Below are 15877 nucleotides of genomic sequence, written 5' to 3'. Positions count from 1 at the left end.
AAACTCAACCTTGATTGTGTTTTGTATAAGATGGGGCAGAGAGAAACTCCGGAAGGCTTTCAAGATTACATTACCCTACAACAATAAAATAAAATTGTAACCCCCGATCTAACCTGCCTTAAAGGGCTGACACTTAAAGGGCTGGTTCAACAAATAATAGCAAATGAGTTGACTAACAAATAGGTAGCATAACAGCTATGTAGAAGAATTAAAATACTGTACATAATGTTACAATGCTATTTTTTTTTATTTTGCAGCATGTGTCATTACATTGTTTTCAAAAATAAATAAAAAATCAGATTTTCACTACTAGCATATGTTTGGGAGCACAATATCTGAACTACATTTAAATGAGTTGTATGTCCAGATCAGTTAATACTTTCAGAGCTTTAAGAACTGTATCCAAGAGAAAATCATATGACACTGAAAAGTGGTATAATATATTCAAAGTTGCTTTGAAGGCAACACCCACCCATGTCACCTTTGTCATGATCTGCACAATTTATTTGTCAGGGTGCTTGCTTTTAATGTGCTGAAACTGCTACCTCATTTCTAAAAGCATTTTCTAGGTGTCCCAGGCTCTTATCAAAGCAAACTGAGAGATCATTGGTTGTCAGCACTTAGCTTCGTACAGTTCAATCTCATAGTAAACCAGGGATGAACATGCGACATAAACAAGATATATCTCTGCTGAGCAAGCAACGTTACTTAGGTGCAATCTTCGCTAATTAGGATATATGGAAGCAAATATATTGCAGGATTTAACCTTGAGAATTTGCTTAATTTATAACTGACTTTGCTGATAGATATATGTGCGCTTTGCTCATTTAAGTTAAATTAATACAATAGACGGCTTCTCAGTGAAGTAACTTCAAACATTGGAAAAATTGACTAGGCTTGTTAGACAAAACAGAATAAGATGCTTATTCTTTTAGCTCACTTTTGTTCAAGCAACAAAGTATATTTGTCTTCTTGATTACTCATTATTGCTCCATGATCTCATACGCTAGTATGGCTTTTGACCCTAACTTATGAATGCTTGTTCCCAGAACCCAGCATAGTTTTTCAATACTACTGTTCTTATAGCTAATGTTTATCTCCAACAATAGTACATTTTTACCTACAGTATTCCCCATTATTTAACTTTTTATCCCATAACTTTGGTTGTGGGATAAAACATATAATTATGTTTCTGTAAGGGATACTCAAAATGATAGCCGATTGCAGTTTTGGTTAACACAAGAGTAGAAATACAAATCTTATTAAATATGGACATCTAGTGGCATAAAAAAATAAACATTTCTGTTTCTGTATTCATGTTCAGCCTATTTTCAATAAAGTTCCAGAAAGAACAATACTGCTTAGAAATGTGATGAAAATGTGTTATTAATGTTATCATGTCTTTCAGTAAAATCTACAGTCGTAATTTTAATTTTATTACAATACTATTTCAATACCATTTCAGAAATTTCATAGAGGTTTGGAGTTACTCTTTACTAGGTACAATCAGCATGATAAAAATAAACACAGCCATCTATTTATTTACTTACTCATTAGCCATAGACTATCCCCCATACAACTATTATTAATAAATAACCATTGTAATTCTGAGCATCTTGAAACTTCCAAATTTTTGACATAAATTATATATTGATTCTTCTTTGTTGAGACACACGTTTCATAGAGCAAAACAAACCCAGATATTATTCTATAGCACAGCTTCCATATTTATAGAATGGAAGTCTAGTTTGTGACATAGTAATGGTCATCCAGCACTGCTCACACATTTTTAGTTACACAATATTTGAGAAGAAATATAAATGGAGTCCAAATAGTAGTTTACAAAAATGTACAAAAATATAATATAAATGATTAAAAAATAGACATAAACCCCATCTTTAAAGGCTCATGTAAACATCTGAACCCATTCCTAAACTGTAGTGATAAGAAGCCTGCTTCAACTCCAATATTTCATAATGCCATACCTCTTCCATAGTGATCTGTCTAGAAAGCAAAAGACAATATTTTGTGAAAATATTTTATATATTTGAAGAAATTGCCTTAGAAAGTAATTGAAGAATGTCTAAGTCAGGAACATACATTTTGCCCTGAAGACTTGAAAACTGTAACTGGTTCAATGCAGCATCCTGGCTCCTTTCAGGGTGGGCTGCTTTAGCAACAGTGCTACAAACCCCATCTTGGTTGACACTGAGCTTCTAGTTACAAACTGCTGGTACAGGTATTCCTTGAGTGGTCACTTAGTGACTGTTCAAAGTTCCGATGGATTCCCCAAAAGCTACTTATGACCCAAAGTTCTGATGTCAGCCCCTCCGTGGCCACATGGCCACATGTTGAGTGCTCCATGATCAGCCACATTTACAGCCATTTGCAGCATCCTGCCATCACATAATCATGATTTAAGAAAGCAGGGTTTACTTAGAGGGAGAGGGATCTCGGAGTGCTAGTGGACAATCATTTAAATATGAGCCAGCAGTGTGCTGCAGCTGCCAAAAAAGCCAACACAGTGCTAGGCTGCATTAACAGAGGGATAGAATCAAGATCACGCGAAGTATTAATACCACTCTACAATGCCTTGGTAAGACCACACTTGGAATACTGCATCCAGTTTTGGTCACGATGTAAAAAAGATGTTGAGATTCTAGAAAGAGTACAGAGAAGAGCAACAAAGATGATTAGGGGACTGGAGGCTAAAACATATAAGGAACGGTTGCTGGAATTGGGTATGTCTAGTTTAATGAAGAGAAGGACGAGGGGGGGGACATGATAGCAGTATTCCAATATCTCAGGGGCTGCCACAAAGAAGAGGGAGTCAAGCTATTTTCCAAAGTGCCTGAAGGCAGGACAAGAAGCAACGGATGGAAACTAACCAAAGAGAGAAGCAACCTAGAACTAAGGAGAAACTTCCTGACAGTTAGAACAATTAACCAGTGGAACAACCTGCCTCCATAAGTTGTGAATGCTCCAACACTGGAAGTTTTTAAGAAGAGATTGGACAGCCATTTATCTGAAATGGTATAGGGTTACCTGCCTGAGTAGGGGGTTGGACTTGATGACCTCCAAGGTCCCTTCCAACTTTTTATTATTATTATTATTATTATTATTATTATTATTATTATTACTACTACTACTACTACTACTACTACTACTACTTCCGATTTCTGGCAAAAACCACCCCATAGCAAATAACTCATTTGCTTAATTGCCATGTTCACTTAACAATCACTTTGGAAAAGGTCGTAAAATTGGGTCCAGACAGATGGTGACTCACTTTACGACTATCATGACTTACAACCATAATAAAATCCTACATGGCTCAGCATCCACTTACTCTCAGGACTGTCTTCTCTATCTAAAATCTACCTGTCTTCAGTTATCATGGTTGGCTCCCCAACTATGAAGTTAAAGCATTGTGGGTCTTGTGGCAGACTTCCTCAATTATAGCCCGTTAATGCTCGGCTTCTTCTGGCCATCGGCCTTCTTGTTTTATGTAAAGCTGTACAAACAATTCTATGCTAGAAAGTAAGCACAAGTGCTGACTTTTATCTTCGTTATCTGAGGCTATTTGTTTTATGTTAGTAAGATGTTCATTTTTACTGATGGGTAAAATGGCATTTATGTTCTGTGGTATATACTGTCTTTGAAAATTTTCCAGATTCTTTGCAATTGAATGGTATAAAAATATATCTAGGAAGCAATTAAATAAATGCTCCTCTATAAAGTAGAAGAATGTACTGTATGTATGAACATAAATACAAAACCCAAGAGAAGTGCCACAGTTTTCAAAAACTTTCATTCAACTGATTCCATTCATTTGGTGATTGTTAATATTTCCCATGAAAGCTGAAACTTCATTCACTTTACAATGAGTGACATCTACTGGTCAGAAGAATGTACATATGTGTTCATTATACATACCAATGTGCCAATAATTATTATTTTATATTATAATAACAACTTTTAATAGTCTATGAAATTATTGTTCAGTTGTACCATTATCTATAATTTGCAGAAAGGGAATGAGACTTGGAATTCATCAAGAGAATTTGTCATCACTCTGTTTGCCCCAAGGCTATATATTTGAAATGTAAAACAAATTTCTAAATAAGAAACATCATCAAAGTTTCCTTTTCATCATTCATTCATACACAATTTTGTGAGTGAAAATGCAAATACATGCTTGTTTGGGAACATGAAGCTTATCAGAAAGGGACAGAATAAATCTGCACAAAAGAGGAACCAGATCATAAATTGGAATGGCTGAGATTCAGTTCCGGAAAAAAAAGTTAAAGTTCTCCTGTTTTGATTATAAGCTTCATACTAATTATGTCACGATCTCCTAAGATTGATTTTTCTGCTGCACAAATTGCGACAAGAAGGCCCTGTTGCATGAGTGGACTTCTTATTTCTCGACATTAATTAATGAATATTCTCACAGTATTGTTGACATTTAAATTCTGAAAATCCTAACATGATACTAGAAAAGCAAAGCAACACAGGAGGGAAAAGAGCAAAAAAAAACTAATTAAGAACAGATTCCCTGAGAGTCACAATCAACATTTTCAATAGGTCATATTAAAGTTTCAAGATTTTTTTTTCCTATCAAGATTAGTATAAAAACATCTCCATAGGAACCAAAAGAGATATTTTCACGGTTCTATTACTTTAATTGAGATTTAAACCCTCCGTAGTGTTCAAAACTCTCAAAGACCTTTGATGAACTCCAAACAATTTGACCAACAAAATTATTACAATTTATTGCAATATCTCCACTTATTTAAAAATGGCCATGGAATGGAAAAACATATTAGATCTTTGCTTCAGCAAATACTGAAGTCTATTTATATGCAAAATAACCTATCATTATTAGTATGAGGGAAGATGCATAAAAGGAGGAATAAGTTATCAATGGAAAACATTAATGAAACCTCTTTCAAAAGATAGTATTGTGTGAATTCACACATATGTATTCTATACTAGTATGAAATAGGCAAGTTTCATATTCAGATCTGATCCTAATTGCCTTATTTCCATGCCAATATTATGTCCATCAATACATGTATGTTTGTGTGCGTGTGTAGGCTTCTCAGGTGACAGCCTGGGTTCAAGACCTGAGCACTGTGCAACGGGGTGAACTCCTGTTCTTCCCCAGGTCCTGCCTATCTAGCAGTACAAGTAGACTAGTAGATCTTACTTTTATCTTAGTTTAAAGAAATAGCACCGTCTATAAAATATCTTAAAATACTAATGGTCAATTTGATAAAAGCCAGTATTCATAAAATGTTCTTCCCTTAATTTCATCTAAAACAGGCATGTCCAACAAATGGCCCAGAGGCTGCATGTGGTCCTGAACAATTAGTAATGTAGCCCTACAAGATAATAAAAAATATAAAAAATAAAGAAAGTTTGTTACTTACTTACTGTATGTGTGTGTGTGTGTGTGTGTGTGTGTGTGTGTGTGTGTGTGTGTGTATCCAATGTGTGTGTGTATATATATATATATATATATATCCAATGATGCAATCAGCGATTTCCGGGAGAGGTACAAACTAGTTGTTTATTGTTAAAACAATACTCAAAACAATAAAAACAGTTATATACAAAGTTAAAAAACAACTTAGCTTTCACTGGTCCTCGGCCAGCGTCCTCAGAGTGAGGCTCAGGGGGTGGGGAGGTTCTTTTTATACCCTTGTTGATCTAACTGCTTACTCATAGCCCGTGGGATAGGGCCATTCTTCCTAATTGACTGTAATTGCCTTAGTTGTCCCGCTCTCTCTTTTTTGCACTCCAATTCCGCACTTTTTTCCCTTGTCATCCTTGCCAGGCCTCTCCCTCCCCGTGCCGTTGCTGCTGGTGTGCTTTCCAATCGCTCCCTCCTGCTCCTTACAGGATACCCCTTCCAACCTATTCCTGTCAAACTTCCCTTCTCCCATTCTCCTCCCCCCGACCTGCCGATCTATATGCTGTTCCTGCCTTCCATCAAGGTACGGACAGTTAGGGGGGAAGAGGCCAAGAGGAGGGGGGGACTAGACGAGTAGGTGTGTGGCAAGGACGGAAGGTAGTAGAGGGGGGGATTAGACGACTAGGTGTACGGCAAGGACAGGGAGTAGTAGGTGAGGATGGTTGGGCGGGAAGGGGCCGGAAAGAGGGGGGGACCAGACGGCCAGGTGGGCAACAAAGAACCCATCATCATCCGTTCCTATCAACCTTCCCCTATCCAGCTTTTTCCCCCCCTGGTCTGCCGATCCTGCCCTCCATCCTCCACCCTGGTCAATCTTCCCTTCTCCAGCCTTCCTCCCCTCCTAGTCCACTGATCTACCTGACATTGGTGCCTTCCGTCATCCATTCCTGTCCCCTCTCCAGCAATTTGGAGCTAACCAAGAGGGAACAGGTTAGGGGGGGAGGAAAATTGAAAGAGGGAGCATGTAGATCGGTAGACCCGGGGGGGGGGGAGGAAAACTGGAAAGGGGACAGGAATGGATGACGGAAGGCAGCAATGTCAGGTAGATCAGTGGACTAGGAGGGGAGGAAGGCTGGAGAAGGGAAGATTGTATTCTATAAATAACATCTGTATATATGTTACCTCCTCTTTCAAATATTATAAATGCAGATAGTGGAATATAGGTTTGTATTATTTAAATAATTGTTTAAACAGTCATATTTCCATGGACCAGCAAGTCATCAACCTATCCCTGTCTGTATTGGAAGCTACAAGCATAAACTTAGGGTGGTATGTATATGAAGCTTCATCCATAAAAGCAATGTTTAAATAAGAAATTTTGCCATATGTGAAACAACCACAAGTATCCCAAGACCCAGTTACATATATTCATCATACTGCTCAGAATCAGAACAAGTTTATTACCATCCCTTTGATGAGAATAAGGGAAAAGACATGTTTGACATTATAATTTCACTTATGTGCTTTTAAATATTAAATACTTCTTATAGTTCAATGTATTTTCTTAAATGGCCTTCACCTTTGGTAATTACGATGATAATTTGCTGCTTCTAAATACTCTTACTTAATTCAACCCTTCCTCAATGTCTATCTTTCTTGTGATGGCAATTACCCAACTATAAATTCCCCAATTTTTTCTATGTCTGAGCCTGAGTAAGATTTTCTCCATGGCCTTTGCTAACACTACCTGCAGTATGTAAAAATTTTAGGTTGCAATTTGTTCTTTGCCAGGTTTTATGCACCTCAATGGTCTTATATACATAGCTGAATAATAAGTAAAAGTTATTTACTTTTTCTTTAAAAGGTTTACCAAGTTCCCAAAAAACATCAGAAAGAACAAATATTAGTCCGACTATGTTAAATTACTCAGCTCATGAAACAGAAACCATAGAATGCCATACAGTGGAAAATTAGTGCAATTAATTCTCTCCTACCAGGAAAATCAGTTCCATAGACAACTAAACAAGTAAAGAACTTCAACATGTAGAATCTTTTCATTCTTTTCTATATAAATACCAATGTTTTCAGCAAGCATTTAAAAAATGTACTAGAAGCACAGCTTATACACCAGCATAACTATTTGAATTTCATTCTAATTTATTGTCTATTATTTTGGTCTTCTCAGGAAGAGAAATTATGAGAACTAAAGCATGCATTAATTAAATGTGATATGGTCAATTAGTCAATTTGGGAACAAGTCAAATCTAACTACTAACTACAATTGCTAAGGAAACTCTCCATATTGAAAATCATATTATCTCCAAGTGATGATGTCTGAAGACCTGTCATGATCTTCTGAAGACATCCTAAAAACATCTACAGTAGATATAAGAGTAGCAGATTAGAGGATGCTGGACTAGATGCAATGTTGAAATGATCTATGCCTATCTTTAAAACTCTAAATATGACAATAGGAAAGTAATTTTAAATGTAAGGTAATTAAAATGAATCTGAAAGTTAGAATTTCACAAAAAGGAAAGAACATGAAAAATTGGAGAACATGGTAAATCTCATTTTACAATTTAATTTTTGTACACTTGCTCTGAATATTCAAACTAAAAACTGAAACCTGACAAAGAACAAATGTATGGAAAGCTTGGAAAAAAGCAACTCTTACTACTAACATAATCTATATGCATTAAAGGAAAAAAGAATTCTTATATAGCATATTCCTACTCTGCACTGATATTCCTGTTCCTCTATTTCTTATTTTTTCCACACTATTAAAATTTGTCGTTCTCTCAGGAGAGGGGAAAAAGGGGGCATCTGTACTGATATTAAATGTGGTTCAGGAGCATTTTAAACAAGGCAGTTGACAGGAGCTCTTCATTAATACTACTTCAGTCCAAAATATTAAGCGGTCTATTGCTGTCTCAAAAGATTTCAGCACAAATTTTAAAAACAACTCTACCAGATTTTTCCATGCTAAAAGAAAGGTTAAAAAAAAAACCTGCATAAAACACTGTGCCAACATTTTCAAATGTTCACTAGGAACAAGCCATAATTGCTTTCTCTTGCAGTTGTTTCTACACAGACCAATTTGAATACCTTGGGAGCCTTCAGATCCTGCTACTCCAACTAACAAGTATCTGGAGATCTTCAAGCCTCCGCTTATGATTTTAAGAGTTATGATACAGTAGTCAAGGGAAGCAATGAGATCCACTGTAGAGGTCCCTTTAGATAACATTTCATTTCCAAACAAAATGCATTGAAAAAGAGAAAGGCATACTTATTACAAATAACCATGGGATTATTATCTGAAACATAACCAAAACAAACAAAAACTCTGTTTAAAAGATTATAGTTCATTTTAGTGAACAATAGTAGTGATTCCCCTTCATGCACGAACCCCACAGTGCGGTCAAAATTTGCTTTAGGAGAAGAGAGGTCAGCTTATATATAACTGCCCTTCTCCCAGGAGAAAATAATCCAGACTTTTAGTCTGTCATCCTAAATCTTTCTATTCTCTAATCCTTAACAAGGAAATGGCATATTTATGGGGTCAGATTTTGCAGGATCGGAAACTAGAGAAGCACGATCTATGGTAGTAGAAGAGACAGGATGCTAAGGTCCAGGTTTTAGACAAGGAGGAAATCCACCAATATCATAATTTCGTGACACAAAACATTAAAATACTGACTACTTATTACAAGCGTAGTCCAAACCCAGGTAGTGGTTTGAGAATTATTGTAAAAGCTATGATTTCTCAGTAGCACAATGAAGTTATTGATAACATCTTTTTTGTAATCATATTAGTTATGATATAATGCTGCTCAATTCAAATGGAGGAAATTAATTCTCACAACTCCATTCCCCATCAGCAATTCTCCATATTATATTACATCTAATAATTACTACTTTGATATGCATATGAATATAAGGGAATACAGCAGAAGAAACTGCTGCACAAGTAAGAGACATTAAAAAAAACCCTAAAGAACAAATAAACAAACAAAATGTCCATCTTACTTTTTTTTTAAAAAAAGCCTGTCTTCAGGGCATTACAGGAGTACGGTATATCTTCCTCAATACTTTACAACAGAGTCCAGGGTCCGTTACGTGGAGAGAGTTTTTTCCACGGACCGGAGGGGGTGTGGTTTTGTGTGCTGCCTGCATCCTGTGGATGGGGCTTTCCTTGTTTGTGTAGACTGGTTGTTGGCAAGCCACGGCCTGTACTGGTCCACAGACCAGAGGTTGGGGACCCCTGCTCTACAAGAGGCTTGGGAATTTAAGAGCTCTCCATAGTAGCTTAGCTGTTCCTACCATTGCACTCTTTTGGGTAGAAATCTCTAATGTTGTTCTTGACTCATTGTCCCAGCTTATGAGTCACAGCCCTAAGTGCTCCTACTGGGACCACTTTGGTCTTTACTTTCCACCTCCTCTCCAGGTCCTCCTTCAGATCCTGGTATGTCTTCTGCTTCTCATACACCTTCTTCCTGATGTTGCTGTCACACTTCCAATTTTTAAATGAACATTTTAATTACAGTAATAAAATAATACAAAGTAAAGTAAAAAAAGAAAGGAAAGTAAAAAAGAGAAAACAGTAAAGAAGAAAGAAAAGAAAAAAGTGAAATAAAAAAAAGAAATATATAAAGAACTGATTTCCAATCTTCCTCATAAGTATAAACAAGTTTGGTAGCACTTCACCCCTATAGGGTTATAAATAGATATCTCCTCTTCCAATACACATCCCTTATGTATAAGCAAACCTGTAAAATATCAAGTTTTCAATCCTGGTATCAGCAAAAAATCCATAAAGGGTTTATAAATCCTTTATTAAAAACATGTTTTATTTTAAGCTTGATCAAATAAACCAACTTTATATTCCTTTCCTTTACTTCTGAAAATCTTTAATTCATTCAAATATTGTCAGAGCATTTGATCTCTTTTCAATTCTTTTTCCAATCACAAAGGTTTCTTTGTGTCTTTAATCTCTGTTTTGACTTACAGTGGACAAAACATTGTTTCCCACAAAATGTTGTTTATTTTAAATAATAAGTTCCAAATAGTAAGTTCCAAACTCTTATTGTAAAAGTTTCAATATTCCAAATTTTTCTGGACTCTTGCATTTCTTACTTCAAAATCTTACTTAGGTTTTTGCCATTTATTTCAAGTTTTTAAACTTATAGTTAATTTTCTTTTGCTCAGAAATAAAAATGGGCTTACTAGGTGGCTTTTTAAACTTGTTCCAAATATCTCTAATAGCTTTTAAGATGGTTAAATAAGCAATTTCCAAAAGTGGTTAGAAACTGAGGCTCCACTGTGGTTGTAGGCTTGATGACTGATCCCTTCATCTCAGAGCTGAAACCCACACAAGACAACTGTCCTGCAGTCTCCTTATGAAGAGCAGCAATATGAAGCACATGTGGGCACGAAATGTGATGGTTATGTGTTGTTATATGCACTCTTTCATTAGAACACATTACACTTGAACTACACAAGCTGCATTGGTTGCCAGTATACTTTTAGGTTCAATTCAAGGTTCTGGTTTTGGCTTATAAAGCCCTATAAGACACGGGACCTGGTTAATTAGGGGGGGTCTGCTTCATCGTGGTTATATCTACTCAACCCCCCTAGACCAGCAGAAGAGGTATATTATGGGTCTCATTTGTGAAAAAAGTGTCATCTGGTGAGACTCATGAAGAGCATTTTCTACCCTGTCACCCATCCTTTGGAATAGCATCCCCCCAGAACTTAGATTGGCCCTGACCATGCCAGGCTTTCAGAAGGTCCTAAAGAAATGGCTCTGTCACTGTGTTTGGTGATCCAGTGATGGTGAAGAATTTTTACAATGGTGTTGTAAACTTGACACAAGGATGGATTTTGGCTACTGACAATGGTTATTTTTGTTTTATCAATGTTTCATATTTTATTATATATTGTTTTTATTGGATTGTTACTTAGGTGAGATTGGTGGCTTGAAAACATCAATCAATAATACAGAAGTTTGCTACAATTTTATCTCCAAGCCCACATGTAGAAAATACAATGTAGGTACCTCAGGTACCCTTTGCACTGCCTTTCAAAAGGGCATTTGAGTCAATGAATAGATCATGGTAAAAACCCAGAACCCCTATTCAAAAGGTTACTATTTCGACTTTCTGATTTTACTTATACAGCCTAAGAGTATAGTTTAAAAGCTTTAAATACTTTCAGCTATTTTGGAATACAATGTTACAAGCCAAAAACTAAGTAGAAGATATAATTAGTTTTCACAGTACAGTACCTGTTATATTAAAAGGAACTGGACAAAGTCATAGAAAAAGTAGACACAACTACTTTTATGTGGTCTGTCCAATCAATTTTGAAAATAAATTTTATTTGTTACTTCAAGTAATTTCCTGCGTGAACGTGCCAAGAAACATGATTCAAACAGTAGCTTTTAGAACCAACATAATGAATGAATAGCTGTAGAGTACATTGTTTCATGTTATTACTAATTAAGTGTTAAACATCAATCACTTAAAAATTGCACTAAGCAAAGCTCATACCATCTACCAAATACAATGTAACAGAAATAATTATAGATGAGACTAAACTGCATTCCTTTCACACATAAACACATAGAGACAGATATATGTCTATACTTTCAAAGTAGCAAAATTTAAATAAATATACTTATATACTCATGTTATATTTAATAATATTTAATATTTTAAGATAGTGCTTAAAATCATGAAGTAGCTTTATATTTTATATTGGCAATAATTTTACTGAAATAAAATGAACATTTGCTGATCCATTGCTGTATTTTAATTTTATTTAATATACAAGAGTCTCATTTTAACAAAATGCCTACTCAGATCCAGAAATCCTTTGGGAAACAGAAGATCTTTCCACTGCACCAATGGCCTTTATTTGTTTCTAAAATGAATCCTATCACCTCAATCTCAGAACAGTGATTGCCACTGATGCATTTTAATGTAACAATTCAAAGTGGTAGATCTACTGTATGTCTTGGGGTAAAAGATTATGCTCTCTACAGTGATTTGCTTAAACAATCTGGCATATTTTTTCCCTAGCGCAGGTTGCAAGGTTAACCTTCAAAAAGGCTTTTCTACAATAGCATAGCAGAAGATGCAGCAGTGCTTCAATGGGTATGATAAGGCTGTTGGTTTTGTAAATAAATGCTCAGCATAAGACATAAATTGTATATGTTGCATTTTAACTCCTATAATTTCCAATTTGCATGGCCATTATTGGGGACAAGCTGAACAAACAGATCATTTTCCATATGTAAAAACATGGGATAATATACAAAGAAATCTTGCTTATAATTCTCATTTCTGCATCTGATGTCTCTTCATATTTAGAAACTTCTCGTCATATATGACAAAAACTATCACTAGATTCCAGTTTCTTAGTATTCTTAGTGGTGGTGATAGTGATATAAGCCCCATGGACATTAATTCAACTCTTGATAGGTATATAAATTAATGGTATAGGATTTCCTGCCTGAACAGGGGGTTGTACTAGAAGACCTCCAAGGTCCCTTCCAACTCCAGATCCACGAGTTGTGACAAAAATTGACCGACTGCTCTGTCATCCGGGCCTAACGTTATCAAGGTCTAACCAGTATTTGTTCCTTTTTATCTTCCAGGTACAGCAAGCTTAGCCAAGTGCTACCATCTGCTGAGGGGAATTAAACTTTCCTAACATTTCTTTTAACCAGCTAAGAAGTTAAGATCGCCAGTATTACATCTTACGAAGCTGTTAAAAATAGATGGTAAGCAGGCAGATGAGTATTTAGATGAAACATAATCATTAAAATGTATGTAGCTGTAATTCTGTTTGAAAATTATATAATGTACTTACCTGGTATATCGTCCTCGTTCTTTAATGCATTTTCCCTAAGCGTTCCACTGAGAAAAGCTGCATGCCTTCTTCTAGCCACCGCAGTTCTTGGAGGCATATATTCACTCTTACCCTGTGATTTCTCAAACGATTTATGAACCTCATAAGAACCTGGAGGTGGAACTGCCTATAATTTTAAAAAAGTATAAGATAAAGCCAGGCACCACAAATTATGTCAGTGTAGAAAAGTTACAATTAAGACAGAAAATGCTAAAAAAGCACCTGAAATTTTAAAACATGCATACTGTAATTAAAGTTTAGAAAAGGATACAGTGCAGGAACTGCCACATCCCTGCTGTTCCATTTGAATTATGACATGAACCATGATAACATCTCTGGGCAGCACACTCACCTTGGCAAGCCCTATTATTATTTAGTTGTTAGGAGAATGGAATGTGGGAATGACCTTGGGAGACAGAGGAAGAGCTGCAGCCCCAGACAACATCCTGATGAACAGAATTTGAGTCTGAAAGAGGAGGGGCAATGAAAGCGACTCAGAAAGGACTCTCCCTAGTTTTCAAAAGAGTAAATGGAGGGATGGGAGGGTTACTATGAGACTGGCAAGGCAGATTTAGTCTTGCAAATTAGTCCAGACAAGAAGCACAGCCAGGAGTAAAGATAAAATCTCTATCTATATTGTAAGGTTATATTAACAGAATCTTGCAAATGTGAAAGTACCCTTTCCATGCCCTAAAGAGAGAGTTGTATTGTCACTTTCTATAAACTAGAAAGCAGATGGTGAAGATTTAAATAATATGAATATGCTAAGTTTAGTAAAGTATTCATATATTTTGGCCACAAAATCATGGATCTGGCTACAGTTTTGTATTTCCAGTAAAAAAGCTTTAAATGCAATTAGGATTCACTTATTGCTATGCTCATTTCTTTTTACACTACAATTTTAAACTCTTATATTAGGAGTTTTTTAAAAAAAACCAGACATGATTATTTATGTTTATCTACTGAGTGCAAAATCATAATGTATTTCCTTATTCAGAATTTCTTAATTGAACAATTCTTGCTTTATTCCAATTGAAGTGTTAATTTATTATCAAGGATGAACCTGTTTATTTCAGATTTAATCATTTCCAATTAAACTAAAACATTTAGTCTTTCATCATTTCTAAACTCTTACTGCTAAGTTATTTCAATATGTTAATCATCATCAAAGAAACATTACTATTAATAATGTCAATAATAATTTTAGATTAACTATCATCAGTTGCAAGGAGCAGATGAAATTTTTAAGTGCACCGAAACCTTTATCAGAATATGAAAATACATAATTTTGTTTTAAATGCACAGAGAATCTCTTCACTGTTATTTTTTTAAGTACTGGAATATTTTTATTGTCATTTACTTGAAATTTTAAGGATGCTTTTTTTATTTGTGATGTGCAATGGCACAGGAGAGTAAGAAAACAAGATGCTATGGAAGATGCTACAAAAAGGATGAGAAAGAAGAGATTTGCACTGGCACAAGTGTGAGCACAGTACTTCTGTTCTTTAAAACAGCTCCTTTTTTCAAATTTCCATGAAAAAAAAATATGACTGCTTTAAAGAATCAACTGATAATGTGACTCTTATAGTAGTTATATTGCAATTAACATTATGAGGTTGCAACATGTATGTTTATAACTGTTTAAATTATTATCTCAATATGTTCTAAGCACAGCAGAATGGTTAAGATACAACCATCAATCATACAAGAAAAATCTTACAAAAAAGCAAAAGTAAAATTAAATAGTTTATATCTATTGTAAAATGAACCGCTGCTTTTCATCCACCAGGTTATTTTCAGGCCTGGAAAATCAACCATGATGACTGCCAGTTTGCCTCACTAATCAGCTATGCATTTAACGGTCTTAAAAAGTTAAAGCTGTACTGCTTATACACAGCACCATATAACCTGCAAAACAAGGCAACACATCTTCTCTTAATTATGATGTCCTGAGAAAGTAATGCCAGAAAGGTGGCATGTATAGAGAGATTCTATATGTTTCTTACTAATAATTATTATTAAGGCTTCACTATACAGCCTTTCTTTCTGAAAAGATAAAAAATGCAAGACTATCTACATATACTGTATTTTGGAATACTTTATTCCATAGACACTTTTCTTTCCTGGAAGACCACAAGGAACAGAAAACATATTCCTAAGAAGAAACTCTGCTTTTCCCATGTTTTTGTCAGCTGTTTGTTCCTGTCCAGCCTATCAAGAAAATCTGCCAATCATTCTTTTCTTTTCTTGCTCTATTGATTTATTCTTTTCTTCAATTTTCTGAGCTATGGGCTATCTGAACCCATAGTGGGCCCATTAAACTTTTTTAACTTTATAGAATCTTGTCCCCATATTTCATATTGACTCTAAATATGAAATATATTGACTCCCCAGCTAAGCATGGGGAAACATGTAAATAGTACCATTTCTTTTCACAGTAAAATGTACACATGGCAGCTGCCTAGACTTCGTTAGCTAAGGAAATCCCCACAAGGAGTTCCAATGCATTAAATAAAAGGAAAATCTCAATCAAGTTTAGCTCAG

The 15877-nt window shown here is 35.4% G+C and overlaps 1 protein-coding gene across 1 annotated transcript in view; it reads right to left on the bottom strand.

Annotated features, from left to right (window-relative positions):
* The window catches only part of STPG2 (sperm tail PG-rich repeat containing 2), a 196391-nt gene that overhangs the window by 92511 nt on the left and 88003 nt on the right, over positions 1 to 15877 (bottom strand). Inside the window, exon 11 of the mRNA XM_015820739.2 lies at positions 13295 to 13460. Coding sequence (XP_015676225.2) covers positions 13295 to 13460 — 166 coding nt within the window. The remainder of the gene's footprint in view (positions 1 to 13294; positions 13461 to 15877) is intronic.

This window comes from Protobothrops mucrosquamatus, unplaced genomic scaffold (assembly GCF_001527695.2).
Source record: "Protobothrops mucrosquamatus isolate PMUCROS unplaced genomic scaffold, P.Mucros_1.0 scaffold1172, whole genome shotgun sequence".
NCBI lineage: Eukaryota > Metazoa > Chordata > Lepidosauria > Squamata > Viperidae > Protobothrops > Protobothrops mucrosquamatus.
This window is presented reverse-complemented; position numbering and strand designations above follow the sequence as displayed.